This window comes from Bubalus kerabau, chromosome 5 (assembly GCF_029407905.1).
Source record: "Bubalus kerabau isolate K-KA32 ecotype Philippines breed swamp buffalo chromosome 5, PCC_UOA_SB_1v2, whole genome shotgun sequence".
Taxonomy (NCBI): Eukaryota; Metazoa; Chordata; class Mammalia; order Artiodactyla; family Bovidae; genus Bubalus; species Bubalus kerabau.
The window spans coordinates 106653953-106669933 of NC_073628.1; the positions used below are offsets into that span (position 1 = coordinate 106653953).

Sequence of the window (15981 nt, forward strand, 5' to 3'; positions counted from 1 at the left end):
GGGCTTCCCAGGTGGTGTAATGGTAAAGAATCCGCTTGGCAATGCAGAAAATACAGAGACTAAAGTTCAATCCCTGTGTGGGGAAGATCCCCTGGAGTAAGAAATGGCAACCCACTCCAGTATTCTCGCCTGGAAAATTCCATGGACAGAGGAGCCTGGCTGACACGACTGGGCACGCACTGGCCTCTAAGTCCTTTTTAGAAAAGGTTATTTAAGAAAGACTTTCTGCTTCCTGAGACTCCCATCCAGACATTTCTTGGTACTTAAAAAAGCTCCAATTTCTCTGGCTTAGAGAAAGGTCTTTCTCCTTCATGTCTTTCAGGTTTTAAAAGTATTACCCTGGGAGAGGAAACTGCCAAGGGCCGGATTCTGGGGGGCGCATACCCACTAGGGGCAATGCACTGGACGTCAGCGGGGAACCGCGGGACTAGTTCTATTTACCGAAAGAGCTAGCGGCCAAAGTTCAGAAAAGGGTGAAGGGAAGCGAGCGGCCGGGTCCCTGGAGCCCCTCCCCTGCCCATGATCCCAGGGCGCCCCTGCACTTTGAGCCCGAGGCGGCTGGGGCTCTGGCTGCTGCGGGGACCAGCGGGGAGGGCAAGCAGGCGGGATGCTGCGGCTGCTGGCGTCCACCTGCGCCAGGGGCCTGGGGGGTCGCGGGGGCTCGCGGAGGCTGGTTCCCGGGGGCCGAGCGCGTCCGGTTGCAGGACTCTGCGACCCCAGCCGCCGCTTGAGCCGCCAGGCTTCCGACGCCCCCCGGAACCAACCCCCTAGTTCCGAGTTCGTGGCCCGGTCTGTGGGCATCTGCTCCATGATGAGGCTGCCGGTGCAGGCCACTCCAGAGGGGCTGGACGCCGCCTTCGTCGGGGTACCGCTGGACATTGGGACCTCCAACCGGCCTGGGGCGAGGTAAGGCCACAGGATTCGGGGACATGTGTCGGGCAGCCTGGCAGCCACCGTGCATACAAAACTCATGGAGAGGCGCTTTCGCTCACCCAGAGTGGAGTTGGAAGTCAGAGTTTGGCCCCAAAGTATCCTTTGGGAGCAGGGAAGCAGGTCGGGTTGCCTCAAGTAATCCCAAGGGCTCAGCACGTGTGTCACCCATTTAAAGAAAGAGGGAGTTTAGAGACCGAGCCTTCTCCATTCCCTGGCCTAGCTGGGATGGTGGCAGGAGTACTTCCGGTTTACAAAAGCAGGGGACGTTAAATTGAGAACAGAAGCTGGCTGCCCTTTCCCAAAACCTCTAGATATCACCTGACTCCAAAATTTGCTCAAAAAAAGGCAGGTTTTTTTGGCCGCGCCAAGGTGGCATGCTGGATCTTATTTCCCTGCCCAGGGATGGAACGGGTGCCCCCTGCAGTGAAAGCACAGAGTCTTAACCACTGGCCCGCCAGTGAAGCCCACCTACTAAGGCAGTTTTTTAAAGATTAAGTTCTGAAGTCCTGTCAGACTCTTTTGCTACCCCATGGACTGTAGCCTGTCAGGCTCCGCTGTCCGTGGGATTCTCCAGGCAAGAATACTGGCGTGGATTGCCATTCCCTTCTCAAGGGGATCTTCCCAATCCAGCGATCCAGCCCGAGTCTCCTGCTTTGGCAGGTGGATTCTTTACCATCTGAAGCCAATCTTACCGAAAGCACTAAGATTAAGTTAGAGGCAGTAAAACCGATTTTCCCAATTGTTGAACATGAGCCATTTCTGACTCAGCTCAGCAATATTCCAGCTGACTACTGATCTATTAGTGCCACCTGTTATTAAATGCCTACTGAGTGCAATTTACTTATACCAGCAGAGTAAGGTAAATGTCATTATTACTGTACAGATTAGGAAACTGAAGCTCAGAGAGATTAAGAAATTTAATGCCATTAAAGTAAATTAGTGGCTTTATTCTGATGCCATTTAGTAAATTGGTGATGCGTGGGCTTCTAAGTCTGTGCCTTTAATCTCTTCACTATATAGGTCAGATCAGTGGTTCCCAGGGACTTTCCTGGTGGCTCAGATGGTAAAGAGTCTTCCTGCAGTGCAGGAGACCCTGGTTCGATCCCTGGGTCAGGAAGATGCCCTGGATGAAGGGAATGGCAACCCACTCCAGTATTCTTGCCTGGAAAATCCCATGGACAGAGGAGCCTGATGAGCTACAGTCCATGGGGTCACAAAGAGTCAGACATGACTGAGCTTTGAACTTTTGAGTGGTTCTCTGCGGGAGGATAGGGGTATGTCTCTCCCCACAACGGCCACATTTGGCAGAGTCTGTAGGCATTTTTGGTTATGGCAACATGTGGGAAGAGGTGCTACTGGTATCTAGTGGGCAAGGACCAGGGTTGCTACAATGTATAGGATGAACCCCAGCCCTGCAACAAAGATTCATTCAGCCCCAGCACAGAGCCTGGGAAGCTCTGGCCCAGGGAGAGCTTCTAAACCTTTAGGGATGGCTCATAGAGTGATTCTTCCTCTTCCAGGTTTGGACCTCGACGGATCCGAGAAGAATCGGTGCTGCTTAGGACCACCAATCCTAGCACAGGAGCTGTTCCCTTCCAGTTCCTCAGGGTTGCAGACCTAGGCGATGTGAATGTCAATCTTTACAACCTTCAGGACAGCTGCCGCCTGATTCGAGCGGACTATCAGAAAATCGTAGCAGCCGGCTGTGTTCCTCTGACCTTGGGTAATGGCAGCTGCAAGGCCAGTGTAGTTCTCTGAGCTTAGGGTTTATTTATCGTGAGCTGGAGTACAGTTACTTCTCCAGGGCAAACCACTGTGAATATGGGGACAGAAGGAAAGGGAACATTTTTAGTTCATTTATTTTAGCCCCTGGGGAGAGGATATTTACATTTTCTGGACTAGTATGATGACAGAGATGGGCGAGGGGGAAGCCAGTGAGGCATTTACCTTAGTGCAAAATTTAAGGGGTTCCTAAAAAGCCAACAATATGCACAACTGATTTTCCCTTTTTGCCTCATGCTCCAGTATGGCTCAGAATAGCACAATTACTGATCCTATCTTTTAAAAATGTTATCATGGATTCTTTTTCTTGCACTGATTTTGATTTTTTTAAATATTACATTAAAATAGTATTTATCTTGATGACTGAGTAGTTCTCTCTCTTTTTTCTTATGGCCTTGCAGCTTGCAGGGTCTTAGTTCCCCAACCTGGGATTGAATCTGGTTCCCTGCAAGTGTGGAGTCCTAACCACTGGACCACCAGGGAATTTCCCAATTACTGTTTGTTTGTTTTTTTTTTTAGTGTTCCTTCAATTATGCATCCTTCAATTTATTCCTTCAATTTTGGCAAGTGCCTTTACCCACCTCACCTTCTCCCAACCCTTGATCTTGTGCCTGAGGAAAGCTGCTTGCAGGGGCTTAGTTGTGACTTTTTAACTATTTAATTATTGTGGAGCTAGCAGGATAATCTCAGACGGTAAAGCGTCTGCCTGCAGTGCGGGAGACCCAGGTTCAATCCCTGGGTTGGGAAGATCCCCTGGAGAAGGAAATGGCAACCCACTCCAGTACTCTTGCCTGGAAAATTCCATGGACTGAGGAGCCTGATAGGCTACAGTCCATGGGGTCTCAACGAGTCAGACACGACTAAGCGACTTCACTTTCACTTTTCACTTTCTTTCTTTTAACTATTTCAAGGATGTTGTTTAATGACTTAATTTGCGAGACCTGCAAGGGGGCCTTTTTTTCTCTCATCAGCGTCTCTGTTAATCTATAGGACAACTTTCCTCTGATCCTCCCCCTCCATCATGTTCCCCTATCACTGCAGAGTTTCTCCTTCGGTTCACAAATAGTCAAAATTGTACCTTTTTCTAAATATCCAGTTGGAATTAAAAAATAATTTTATGTCTTTATTGGCTGTGCTGAGTCTTCGTTGCTGTATGGGCTTTTTTGTAACAGCAGTGAGCAGGGACTACTCTTAGTTGTGGTACACAGGCTTCTCACTGCAGTGGCTTCTCTTGTCGCTTCTCTCGTTTCGGAGCACGGGCTCTAGGGAGCATGGGCTTCAGTAGGTGCAGCACGTGGGCTCAGTAGTTGTGAGTCCTGGGCTCTGGAGCATAGACTCAATAGTTGTGGCACAAGGGCTTAGTTGCTCCATGGCATATGGGATCTTCCCAGACCAGGGATTGAACCCATGTCTCCTGTGTTGGCAGGCAGATTCTTTACTACTGAGCCAACAGGGAAGCCCTGTTTATTTTACTGGGTGCACCATTTGGCATGTGGATCTTTGTTCCCCAACCAAGGATCACACCTGTGTCCCCTGCAGTAGAAGCTCGGAGTTTTAACCACTGGACCACCAGGGAAGTCCCTCCAAATTTATTTTTGTCAAATAAGAGGGCCTAGCCTGCAAAGCACAGTGGTAAGGAGTGGAGTTTCTGGCTGTCATGGTTTGAAATCTCAGCTCTACCTTTCACTAACTATTCATGCTTCATTCCCTTATCTGTAAAATGGGAACAGTACCACCACCACCTACCTTCTTATATTGTGTCAGAGGCATATAACTAAGGTGCATATAAAGTGCCCAGGTTTGTGACTGGCAGGTTTTAAGCTTCAATTATAATAGCTTTTGTTATTATTAATAATTATCAATGGTAATACTTTTCTAGGCCTGTGCTGTCTAGTGTGGTAGCCCCTAGCCATAGGTGGCTGTTTGAATTGCAATAAAATAATCATTCAGTTCCTCAGTTGCATGAACCACATTTCCATAGCCAATGGCTAGGGCCCACCATGTTGGTCAATGCAGATACAGAGCATGTATGTCACTGCAGAAAGTTTACCTGGGCAGAGCTGGTTCTGACCATTTTCCCCATAAGTCTTAATTTTGTTGTTGTTCAGTCGCTCAGTTGTATCCAAATCTTGCAACCCCATGGACTGCTGCTTGCTCAAATTCACTCCATTGAGTCAGCGATGCCATCCAACCATCTCATCCTCTGTCATCCCCTTCTCCTTCTGCCTTCTAACTTCCCAGCATCAAGGTCTTTTCCAATGAGTTGGCTCTTTGCATCAGGTGGCCAAAGGATTGGAGCTTCAGCTTCAGCATCAGTCCTTCCAACAAATATTCAGGGTTGATTTCCTTTAGGATTGACTGGTTTGATCTCCTTGGTGTCCAAGGGACTTTCAAGAGTCTTCTCCAGCACCATAGTTTTAAAGCATATATTCTTTGGCACTCAGCCTTCTTTATGGTCCAACTCTCATATCCACACATGACTACTGGAAAAACCATAGCTTTGACTATATTAAGGCTTAATTTATAAGCCTTAATTTTCTCTTATTTTTTAAATTTTATTTTTTTTTACTCTTTGTCCACACCATGTAGTATGTGGGATCTTAGTTACCCAACCAGGGATTGAACCCAAGACCCCTGGCATTGGAAGCACGGAGTCTTAACCACTGGACCCCAGGGAAGTCCCTTAATTTTCTCTTTTAAATGACAATGTAATGTCAGACATTTAGTGGCCGTTTTTTAATCACTGAATAGCAGCAAGATCTTATTTTAGCTATGGTTATAGTTCTTCCAGTCTAATTGAAAAGGTGGCAGAATTGGGCAAACTGAAGATGGTTCTAGGTGATACATGGTCCTCAAACCTTATTCCAAATCCATATTACAAGTTTTCTTCTTTTTTTTTTTTCTCTTTGAAGGTGGAGATCATACAATCACCTATCCTATATTGCAAGCGATAGCAGAAAAGTAAGTCCCAAAAGGCGGAGCCCAAGCGAGGTTTCAAAATTCAGGAGCTGGAGAATGAGTTGTTTGCTGCTAGAGGGCGTCAGGTGACTTCTGCTGGCTCAGGTTACTGGGGGTGATAGGAAATTCCCCACTGAGTTGCTTCTATGGATCAAAATTAATGTCGAGCTCCAGGTGTGTCTGTCAGTCACCAGCTGGGAGCCAAGACAATTTATTATTAACGCCTTGGCCACCCTCACTTGCCCTAGATCTGCTCTGTTATGCAGGCTCAGCATTTGCCTCTGTTTTTGGAAGATGAGCCTTTACTGAAATACACAACCCCAGTTAACTTTAGTTTCTGTTTTGCTTCAAAGGCCCAATACAAATACTGACAAGCACTGTGGTGTTTCTTGCTGAGGGGAGGCCCTGTTTTTTCCTGAAAGGCCCCCTTTCCCAGAAGTTGAGGAGATGGATTTTTCCAGTAGTGAAAGTCTACCAGGCGTTGACTAATTTTGGTTACTTTGAGAAAGAGACAGATGGGCGGAGGTGATGCTGCTCCAGAATTGAGGAGAGATGTGTGGGTAGCCTTCTGGCCGGGGGTGGGTAGGCCCAAGTCTTTTCTTGAAGATATGTTAGCCTGGCATGGATTTGGATTGTCTGTTTATTTTGGGTGCCTGGAAGGGTTGATGGAAATTATAGAGAGCTGGGAGTGGGGGAGCTGCTTCTTGGTACTGCGGTTGAAGAAAGGGTGGTGTTGATTTGCTGAGCTTTCACACAAGCTCACCTGAACCACCACCCTATCTTCTCATCCTACCAGCACTCTCTGTCTTTAAGTAAAGAAAATTCTGGGTGAGAGGTAGAGAGGGTCAGCTAAAGCACATGACTATTTTCTGCCTGATTCCTCTGAGCTTATTTTTCTTCCGAGATGCTCAGGGATTTGAAGTCAGAAGCCAGTTGCAAGGCTGGTAATTGATGCCAGATTTCCCTCCCTCTATGGCTGTGAGTTGTCACTAGGTTTTGGTGGCCTGGAGGGTTGCTGTGTTCAGGCCCCACCGGGAGGCCTGGCCTCTGAGCTGCCCTGTTGTCAACAGGCATGGTCCTGTGGGGCTGGTGCACGTGGACGCTCACATGGACACGGCTGACAAGGCCCTCGGGGAGAAGCTCTATCACGGGACCCCCTTCCGCCGGTGCGTGGATGAGGGACTCCTGGACTGCAAGCGTGTGGTGCAGATCGGCATCCGGGGCTCTTCCACAACCTTGGATACCTACAGATACAGCCGGAGTCAGGTGACAGACCGAAAGCCCCCCCTGCTGTCCCCAGCCCCTCACACTGCCTTCCTCTCCATCAGCTAATCGATGGCAGCTATGGATTCAATGGGGTTTTGCTGATCAAGTTCACAAAGTGGGGATGGAAGCTGAGTTTGCATCATGTGGAGCAGAGAGGAGCAAGGGTGCTAGTTGATGAGGCAGATGAGGCCTTATCGCTGGGGAAGGGAGACAAGCAGAAACAAACCAAGCCCTTAGATGTTGCTGGCTTGGAAAAGAGCCAAGGAGGTCCAGACACAAGTCAATGGGTCTGATCTTGGGATGACAGTTCCCTCCTCATGGAGACTGAGGATCAAATGTGAGGTGCACGTAAGCTGAGAATACAGTGGGCCCATAGACAATGCCTTGTAAATACTCCAGGTCCAAGTGTCAACCTTCTGCCCCAATTTCTACCTTTCCAGGGCTTCCGGGTGGTCCTGGCTGAAGACTGCTGGCTGAAGTCACTGGTTCCTTTGATGGGGGAAGTGAGGCAGCAGATGGGAGGCAGACCCATTTATATCAGCTTTGATATTGATGGCTTGGACCCTGCTTACGCGCCAGGCACAGGGACACCTGAAATTGCTGGTCTTACTCCTAGTCAGGTGAGGAACTCCACCAGTGACACAGCTTTGGGGTGAGGACACTGAGTCTCCCACTTTCCTGGAACTTGAATTGAGCCTTCAGGAATCAGATGGGATTTTAAAATCAGAGCACTTGGGCCTTTATTGTTCTCGGGGCTGATCACAGGTTTGGATTTCCCCTTACTGATGAGCAACTGATCTTGGCAAGGGCCCTCCTTTCTTTTCTGGGATATAATAACAGTCTGTTATTTGGTCTTTCTGCCTCTGGTCACCTGTCCATGGGGACAGTATTGTAGTACCCCCTGTTAAGACTCCAAACTTTATTTTTGGGGGGGTTCAATTTAAAAAATATGCAGTGGGATGAACCACCTCCCAAGGTAGTTCAAGAATTTTGGAAATCCTCAAATAAAGCTCTCATAGGTGTGCTCAGCATACACACAGGGAGGCAGAATTGGGGTGTGGTTATAACCGGAAGGAAAGCTCCAGGGGGTGGACCTTTGTTCTCTTCACTCTTCTTGGAACTGAGGATCATGTCTGACATATAAGTAGGAGGTACTCACAGATATTGGAGTAAATGAATGAAGACTGCTTGAACCGAACTGATTATCTTCTATCCTCTCAGAAAGGAGGATGGTCATACCTGCCTCTCTCAAAGCCTTTCCTGGTTCCTGCCAGTTTTCTAGAACACACTCCATCCCTCTGCTTTGCATCCTTTCAGCTTTTCACCTGCAAAATGGAGGCAAAGTGATGCTCTTCCAACCACCCCCTCACTTATCCTGTCTTCTAACTACAGTACTTCTTCCATCATGGCGCCTCTGCACACATCTTTCCCTCTGCCTGGGCCACCCTCCCCCTGCTCCTCTGCTCAGTCAGGTCTTTGAGCTAAGTGTGTCCACCTTAGAGGGGCCTTTCACCACCTCTGAGGTTGTCTTCCATGAAACTGTCCCTGGTGCCAAAAATGAGGACTGCTGCCTGGATGGGAGTGAATGTTAATTGAGGGAGAGCGACAGTTTCAAGTCGAAGGGGGGGTCTGGGTTGGGAGACATCCACGGAGGCCTCTACGGGTGGCTTTCCGTTGTCAGTGGTTACCATTGTGGACAACTCAAACTTGATCTTGGACAGGCTCTGGAGATCATCCGGGGTTGTCAAGGCCTGAATGTGGTGGGCTGTGACCTCGTGGAAGTTTCACCACCCTACGATCCTTCTGGTGAGTAAGGGAGATAAGTGTGACCTGTAGGCAGCTGCTAGTTCAAACTGTCTTCCTCTAATTAGTAAGTAGATGGATGGGTCCTTTTAGACAACTTGGGAACCTACTGAGTACATCCTACAGTGAAGAAAATAAACCTGTTAACACACACTGTACAGATGTGAGCTAATGAACTCTAACAGAACCCCTGGGAGGTGGCTAAGGATTACTAGCTGGCCCCACCCATCAGCAGAAGAGAAACCAGCCTGCAGTTCAGTGATGGGGTGGCACAGTGCCATTCACCTTCGATATTTCATTGAAAAGTGAATTCTCAAGGCACAAATGATATTTATAAATATTAATACACTGGGAGAGTCAGCTGGTTTAGGAGAGAAATTCAAAGCAGATGCCATCCCAATAATTTTAATGTAGCAGTTTACAGACTTGGACCTATTAGATTCAGAGGGTAGATAATAAATACAATACACACCATGATGATAGGTTTTCCTTTGGGGAAATCTGTTCTCAGAGTAAACAGAGCCTTCTGAATTTTAAAATACTATTTCTGAATGGTGCTGGATGGAGAGAATGCTGGGCAAAGCATGTCCAGGGGGTGGTCAGGTAGCACAGGCAGGACGCTGACCTAAGGCAGTGGTCTGCGCACTGCTCATGCTTGGCTTTCACCTCTTTGCAGGAAACACAGCCCTGGTGGCAGCTAACCTGCTGTTTGAGATGCTGTGTGTTCTCCCCAAAGTGACAGTCGCCTGAACCTTGTCCTGTGATTCTTCAAGATGAAACAACAGCTTGCACAGATGATAACTCTCCAGAAGCACTTGTGTGCAAGCAAAATCTGAGAACTGAAGAGCTGATGCCAATAAAACATTCTGCTAAAAACGTCATTGGTGGCTGTACCATCAGGGCATTCGGTGAAACTCGAATCCAAACAGCCAATATTCCTCAGGAGTTTGAATTAACTTAAAAAAAAAGATGCACTTGTGCTGTTTTTTCCTTTGAAGAATGGTGATGGAGGATAAAGGGCAAAGGGATGGAGAATGAAGTTTATTTACAATTTGGAGGGATGAAATGAAAAAATCCTATGAAATTATACTGTAGAAACATTCCAGATTTCTATAGTATCTTCCTTTCAAATATAGCCCCTACTCTGAGGAGCCTAGGACTGCACCTTGGTTTTAGGGCTTCTGTGAACATCAAACAAAGTGTGAAAGGAAAAGAATGTGCAGATCCTTAACAAAGAGACTTCCCACTCAAAACCCCAGGAAGATGCAGGAATGCCTTCTAAACCAGGTGACATGAGCTGGCCTCGGAAGGGCTGTTTATACTCTTCCTTAACTTACTCCCTCTAAGCCTGTGCTACATTATCTTCTCTTCAAGCTGACCCACCCTCTAGGACAGCAGTACCCAAAATCTGCAGTGAAGGCGTGATGATCTTAAGCATGTATTGAGTAACATGCAGATTTGATTCTGCTGATCATGTGTCCACGGTCAAATCATCACCTCGTGACATAAGAGCTACCCGTAATCATCACACATTAAAATAGTTTATTTCTGTTTCCAGTCTGTAAGATTCTTAAAACAAAATAACATCAGCTTCAGTGCCTGTTTCACAATACAAAACAAAAACAACATAAAAAAGACACCATTTGCCGAATAAGTTATTTGTTCCTAAGAGTATCAAAAAGTGCAAAATATTCACCTTCTTTTCAGGTCTGTCTTGCAAGTATAATCATCTTCCTTGACACACTGAACAGAGAGATTCAGCAGCTGCCAGGCTGCGTTTCTTTTCCAGGGACAAGGTCAGGTATTTGGATGTGAGCAGCATTGCATCTGTCAAGTTGTTCTGCATCAGCTTTTCAGTAATTTCACTTAGGAAAAAATGTTTGCGTGTTTGCTCCTAATCCTTTGCCCCAAATAACACAAACCACTTAAAACACAGTCAGATCCCATTTCTTTTTATATCAGGAAAAATGTATGTACTGAATGAGGAGGAAATCAACCCATTATTTCAAAACCACAGCCAAATTTTTATGGTTAGTCAGTGATGGCAGCAAGACTGTGGTGCCTCATGGGAGTTAGGGCAGGCTTGCTTACTGACACGTTGCTTGGTTGGAGCTGATGAACTCTACGTTAGACAGACTGTGCCACCGACACCTGGGCCTAATGAGAAAATATTTTTTAAATGAGTGCATGTGTCTACAAAGGCTTGTTTTAGGCCAGTGACTGTCACATCTGGTAAACATGAGGCATAAACTGTACCAACCAGAAAAACCTGCCTCTAACAACATCAGTGTTGTCAGTTCCAAGATACCCGAAGACCAAGAAGTTAACTTAAAGCCAAAATTGGGTCTGTTTGATTTACGTATGTGACAGAGAAACAGTAGCATCGGCTGAGCAAGATGGTGGCTCATACATTTGACATGGAAGTAAACAAACTTGTGGAAACAACATTCAGGAGGAAAGGCTTACGTAGTCAAGAGTCAAGGTCAGTTTAAAATAAAAGCTTCTCAGTGTCCTCTTGGGGGACATTATCTACCAGTCCCCAAACAGATCTCTAGATGATGTTTTTTGGACTGAAATATTTCCTGGGAATGTTTTCGTTATTATTGCTTTCCTTTCTTTGTGCAAATGAAAGGTGCAGCAGTCTGAACATGCTTTTTAATAAAATTTTTGAAAATGAACAGATCTGGGGTGTTTCGGTTTTCAGAAATTAAGGTCAGGAATCCCATTAGTATCAGAAACTAAAAAAAGAAAAACTTACCATTGAACCAAACCACTCCTCATATAAGCAACTTGGCCAGAGGAGATGCAGAAAATAATTTTGCATCACAGAGCCAAAAATGAATTCCTTGATGAGTCCCACCTGGGCCAGGTGCCGTGCGATAGGGCAATCAAAACAAACACCCATTTTCAGAGGATCATGCAGAAAAAATAAAGCCTGGCAGTGATTTCATTTTTTTTTTTTAAATAAAGCTATAGATTCCATGAAAACTACAAGAATTTCTGGACTCAATTTATTACTTGCCACTGTCACTCAATCCAAATGGCTTAGTTTAAAGCAATTATGATTAAAGAAAATAGCAGTTATTAACCTATTTCGTCCCATCACTGATTTTGAGCCTTCACTTTACAAAAGGACAATTTGCTTTGACATTTGAACTCTTTGAGGTTGTCCAAACTCCAGGCAGTTTGCTCTAAAAAGAAAAGGAAAGCTCTCTAACTGGCTGGTAGAATCCCGCCTGGAGTCCATGGTTCACCGGAACCCAGGAAGCTGGGGTGCTGAGACAGGTTTGATCCTGTTACTGGTGAAGCAGTTGTTGAGAGTGAAAACAATTAAGATGAGACACTGAAATATAGGCCAGAAGCTCAAAGTGAGCAAAACAGGAGTCTAGAACGTGTCTTGGCTCACTTGTTATGAAAGAGGACTTGAAGATACAGCACTATCGGGGTAATAGGGTTCAAATACAACTGCTGAGAAATTTTAAGTACCTTGATACAAAGACATGTCTGATAACCAGACATGTCTGGTATTCTAATGAGGAGACACCACTGGAGGGAAGAGGTTCCTTGAGCCTGACTCACAGCGGGAGTGACGTTTCTTCAGTTGAACATCTACTGGCTTATGGCAGCTTATCTCTACGTTCTGAGAACATGATTACAAGTTATGGCTCCTAATACCCATACCCTAGAACTGACAGAGGCAGAAAGGCATCTGAAAACATACAGGTAAATGGCTCAAGGTCATTACAGTACTTCTTGCCGTGTGGATCCGTCCGAGGACACTTTAGTGCTTGGGAGGCAGCCGATGGGGTGCTCAGAGAGGTGCTGCCTCAGGCCCTGCCCAGCCTGCCCCTCTTTTGTCTTGGGAAGAAAACTGAACTGAAAGGCAGAGCCCCCACTCATCCCTAACCTTTAAAACTGTGGCTGACAAGTTTAGGGGGATGCCCGTTGTAGGGGGATGCCCCCCAAATATAGTTTTAGCTATTCACTACCAGAGAAATCATTAATGTAGGATTGCTTGGAACTAGGCCTCTTTCGAGACGCAGACACAGGGCCCAGGAGCTGAGGTGGGCTGTGCCAATGGAAGACCAAGCGCTGGGGCAGAAGCACAGCCCAGGCCGGGTGGGGGAGGCAGGTGACCTCCCAAGCACAACTGGCTTGAGAGGCCCCCCCCACCTCTGCTGCAGGGCCCAGCACAGAGATACAGAGATGGGACAGGGAAGGGTGGGGCGAGCACATGGCAGAGACGACAAAGGAAGAGGGAAGGAACAGTCTGTTTTAAATAGTGTGGCATTCAAATGAGGAAAAAAAGACCCAAAGGAAAATATTCTGATCCGGGGAAGTCAACGTGTGGTGTTTTTCACTCCTAGGTTAGGACAGCACAAAGGAAAGATTCTTCTAGCCATTGTTCTGGAAGAATAATCTAAAATCTATACTCTGTCCATTGTGATGGTATGAGTCCTGAAAAATACCTGTTCACAGGGGCCTGTTAAAAAGTCTGAAGAGTTCGAGTCTCTTTTTTGAAACCCTGTCAGTCTAGGTCAGGCCATGACGGGATATAAAACCTCTGTAAGGAGCCTTCCAGTAGCCGTTCCATCCATAAGGACAGCTTGCTCAATTTTCCTTTGATGGGCCTGGGTCCGAGGCCAGAGGAAGACTTCCCTCGACACTCACCCAGATGGAGGGAGGAGTCAAAGTCACCGCACGGCCCCATGGCTTCCTCCTCTTCCACCGCTTTTTGGGGCTTGAAGAGGCAGAAGTATTTCTTGTGGCCATTCAGAGCCAGCACGTAGCCTGTGTAGTCACGCTCCATGAAATGCTTGTCGTACTGGTTTGGGATTGGGGCCGCGTCTTGAGCAAATTCTAATAAGTATTCGAGCCATTCTCTGTGTTTATCTAGACTCAGGAAGGAAAAGTGTAGGCAGCTGCTCCTGGAGGAAGGACAGAATGAGGATTTAGGGTACTTCTGGGCACATTTAATCACAGGGAACTTAAGATTCTCAGTCAGATTTCAAACAATAGGAAAAGGCTTTGTGTTAGGTAGGGTCTGAAGAAATGAAGGAGTTCTGCGGGGCCTGGAGGGTTTCTACAAGGTGGCAGCAGCCCCTCACCCATTTCCAGTTCCCTGCTGGGTGTCACTCTCAGGGTCGGGCTTCAGGAAAACACAGGAACCAGAGAACAGTTTCCTGAAAGGGCTCAGGGGAGACTAAGTTCAAGCTCTTCTGTTCAGAACTGACAGTCAGGGGGAAGAAAGGTCCCTGCATGATGGCTTGGATGGATCCTGGGGCTGGACAGGTAACAACCAACGCCATGCTGCCTGGATAGAGCCTCTCCAGCCACACCCGCCCCCCTGCCCCGCCCCCGGCCTGGCTCACCCAGGTGTGCCTGCTCGCCCCTCCTCCTCCCACACATTCCATCCTGCCCCCTCTCCAGAGCACAGGGGAACTCACGCAGTGAATGAGTAGACCTCCAGAGCGAATTTCTGCAGCAGGCTGGTCTTGGTGGAATTGGACAGGATGAGAACCACGTTCATGTGGCCTGGCCTCAGGCGTACCAAGTTACTGGTGTATGTTATATCTGTGAGTTCTGTTACCTCCACAAAGCCTTTTTTAGGAATCTTGCTGTGGAGAAATATTGAGGAATTAAGATCTTAGAGGACAGGGGGATGCCATTATTTTTAAAAGGAATAAGTGGAAGAAATTGCTATGTTCTAGCCAGACTAGGTACATTATTAACTATCCTTGAGCCTATATACTGGGGCAGGGCGGGACTGACCCCGATCTGGCTATCCCAGCCTACAAATAGCCTTGCAGGTATTACCACACACCTGTGGCTTTAGTACAGGATGAATGCTGTCAACACAGCGATTTCTCTCTGCTCCTGGCTCATCTAGCATCTACCTGACATGCTTCTCTGCTTCCTGCCTTCATTATTAAACCTGAGATTGAGAAACTGAGGGTACCCAGGAGAAGATAACTAGACGTGTGTCTAGATGCCTCCACGGTCTTAGTCAACGCTCATCAGCGGTGTGTGTGCTAGTCGTGTCTGACTCTTTGTGACCCTAAGGACTGTAGCCCGCCAGGCTCCTCTGTCCATGAGATTTCCCAGGCAAGCATACTGGAGTGGGCTGCCATTTCCTCCTACAGAAGATCTTCCTGACCCAGGGATTAAGTCTGAGTCTCCTGCACTGGCAGGTGGATTCTTTACCACTGAGCCACCTAGGAAGCCGTCATTAGCAGTGATTCTTCCCTAAATCCACATCTCACACAAGGAGCGGAGCCAGAGTTCTTAGCTGTGCTAGACACTCGGATTCTGCTTTATCAGCCTCTGCGGTCTGTGGGGCTGCTGCTGAAGGGGAGGGGCTGGCATCTGGTGAGAACAACCTGCTGGGCTCCTTGGTGAAGCTTGGCTCCGTCTTCCCTGTCTTCTCACGGGCTTCCTCTTTATCTGGAGGGCTGGACTCTCGCTCCTCATTTGAGTCACTGAAGAAAAAGAGATTTTACAGAAAAACAGCTGAGGACGTGTAGGCCTCACCCTTCAGACGCAGCACTGAGGAGCCAGGGGCGGGGGTCTTACCTGAAAGCTTGAACAATGACAGTGCCAAAGAGGATGAAGAGGGCAGAGAAAACCAGGGACAGAAGGGGCATCATTTCCCGCCTGAAATGAAGTTCACAAGCTCTGGTCAGTGCTACGCGGGCCGCTGTGACGTGCCAGTTAATGGTTTCAGGTTTCTTCTCTCTGGCTCAAAAAACCTCTACATAACCCCAAACCAAAAAGCTTTCACATCAATAAACATTTTCTAATTTCATACAAATAGAGGATTTTTTTGCAGTAGTGGTAAAAGTAGAGATTATTTTCCTCAGTGTTCTAATTCACAGATCACCTATTTAAAAAGTTTGACTTTGTGCCTCAGACTGTGCTGAATGGATTCTGCAGAAGGAAACGACAAGAGGGGTAACAAAGGATTTAAGCTGTGAACATGGAGGAATATTCTGACATCAAGGGTAATATGACTTGACTAGAAAGTCTGTGGAATTACTTCTTTTATTTTGATCTTTTTTTTTTTTTTGGTCAGACTAATTCAGATGTGGCCCAGAGGGGTACAGTAGGGAGAAGAAAGTTGACTTCTCTAAGAGCTCCTCTAGGTGTTCTGAAATTTTATTCACCTGCAGACACCCATCAAAGGCCTGCTGTTTTTCGGGAGCTGGGCTGGTGGCCAGGAAGCACAGACGTGGGTGGAAC

The 15981-nt window shown here is 47.1% G+C and overlaps 2 protein-coding genes across 3 annotated transcripts in view; one reads left to right on the forward strand and one right to left on the reverse strand.

The window, feature by feature from the left end:
- The first annotated feature begins 592 nt into the window (after window positions 1-592).
- On the forward strand, window positions 593-10479 carry AGMAT (agmatinase). The gene is made up of 7 exons (XM_055582622.1): window positions 593-906; window positions 2454-2656; window positions 5628-5676; window positions 6744-6939; window positions 7380-7559; window positions 8661-8745; window positions 9419-10479. The coding sequence occupies exons 1-7, from the start codon at window positions 608-610 to the stop codon at window positions 9490-9492; spliced, it is 1086 nt and encodes a 361-aa protein (XP_055438597.1). The 5' UTR covers window positions 593-607; the 3' UTR covers window positions 9493-10479.
- Window positions 10270-15981, reverse strand: part of DNAJC16 (DnaJ heat shock protein family (Hsp40) member C16) — a 39248-nt gene continuing 33536 nt past the window's right edge. For both annotated transcript variants that reach the window (XM_055582620.1, XM_055582621.1), the window contains exons 12-15: window positions 15316-15396; window positions 15123-15221; window positions 14190-14360; window positions 10270-13670 (exon numbers count right to left, since the gene is read on the reverse strand). In XM_055582620.1, coding sequence (XP_055438595.1) covers window positions 13271-13670; window positions 14190-14360; window positions 15123-15221; window positions 15316-15396 — 751 coding nt within the window. In that variant the 3' untranslated portion in view covers window positions 10270-13270. The remainder of the gene's footprint in view (window positions 13671-14189; window positions 14361-15122; window positions 15222-15315; window positions 15397-15981) is intronic.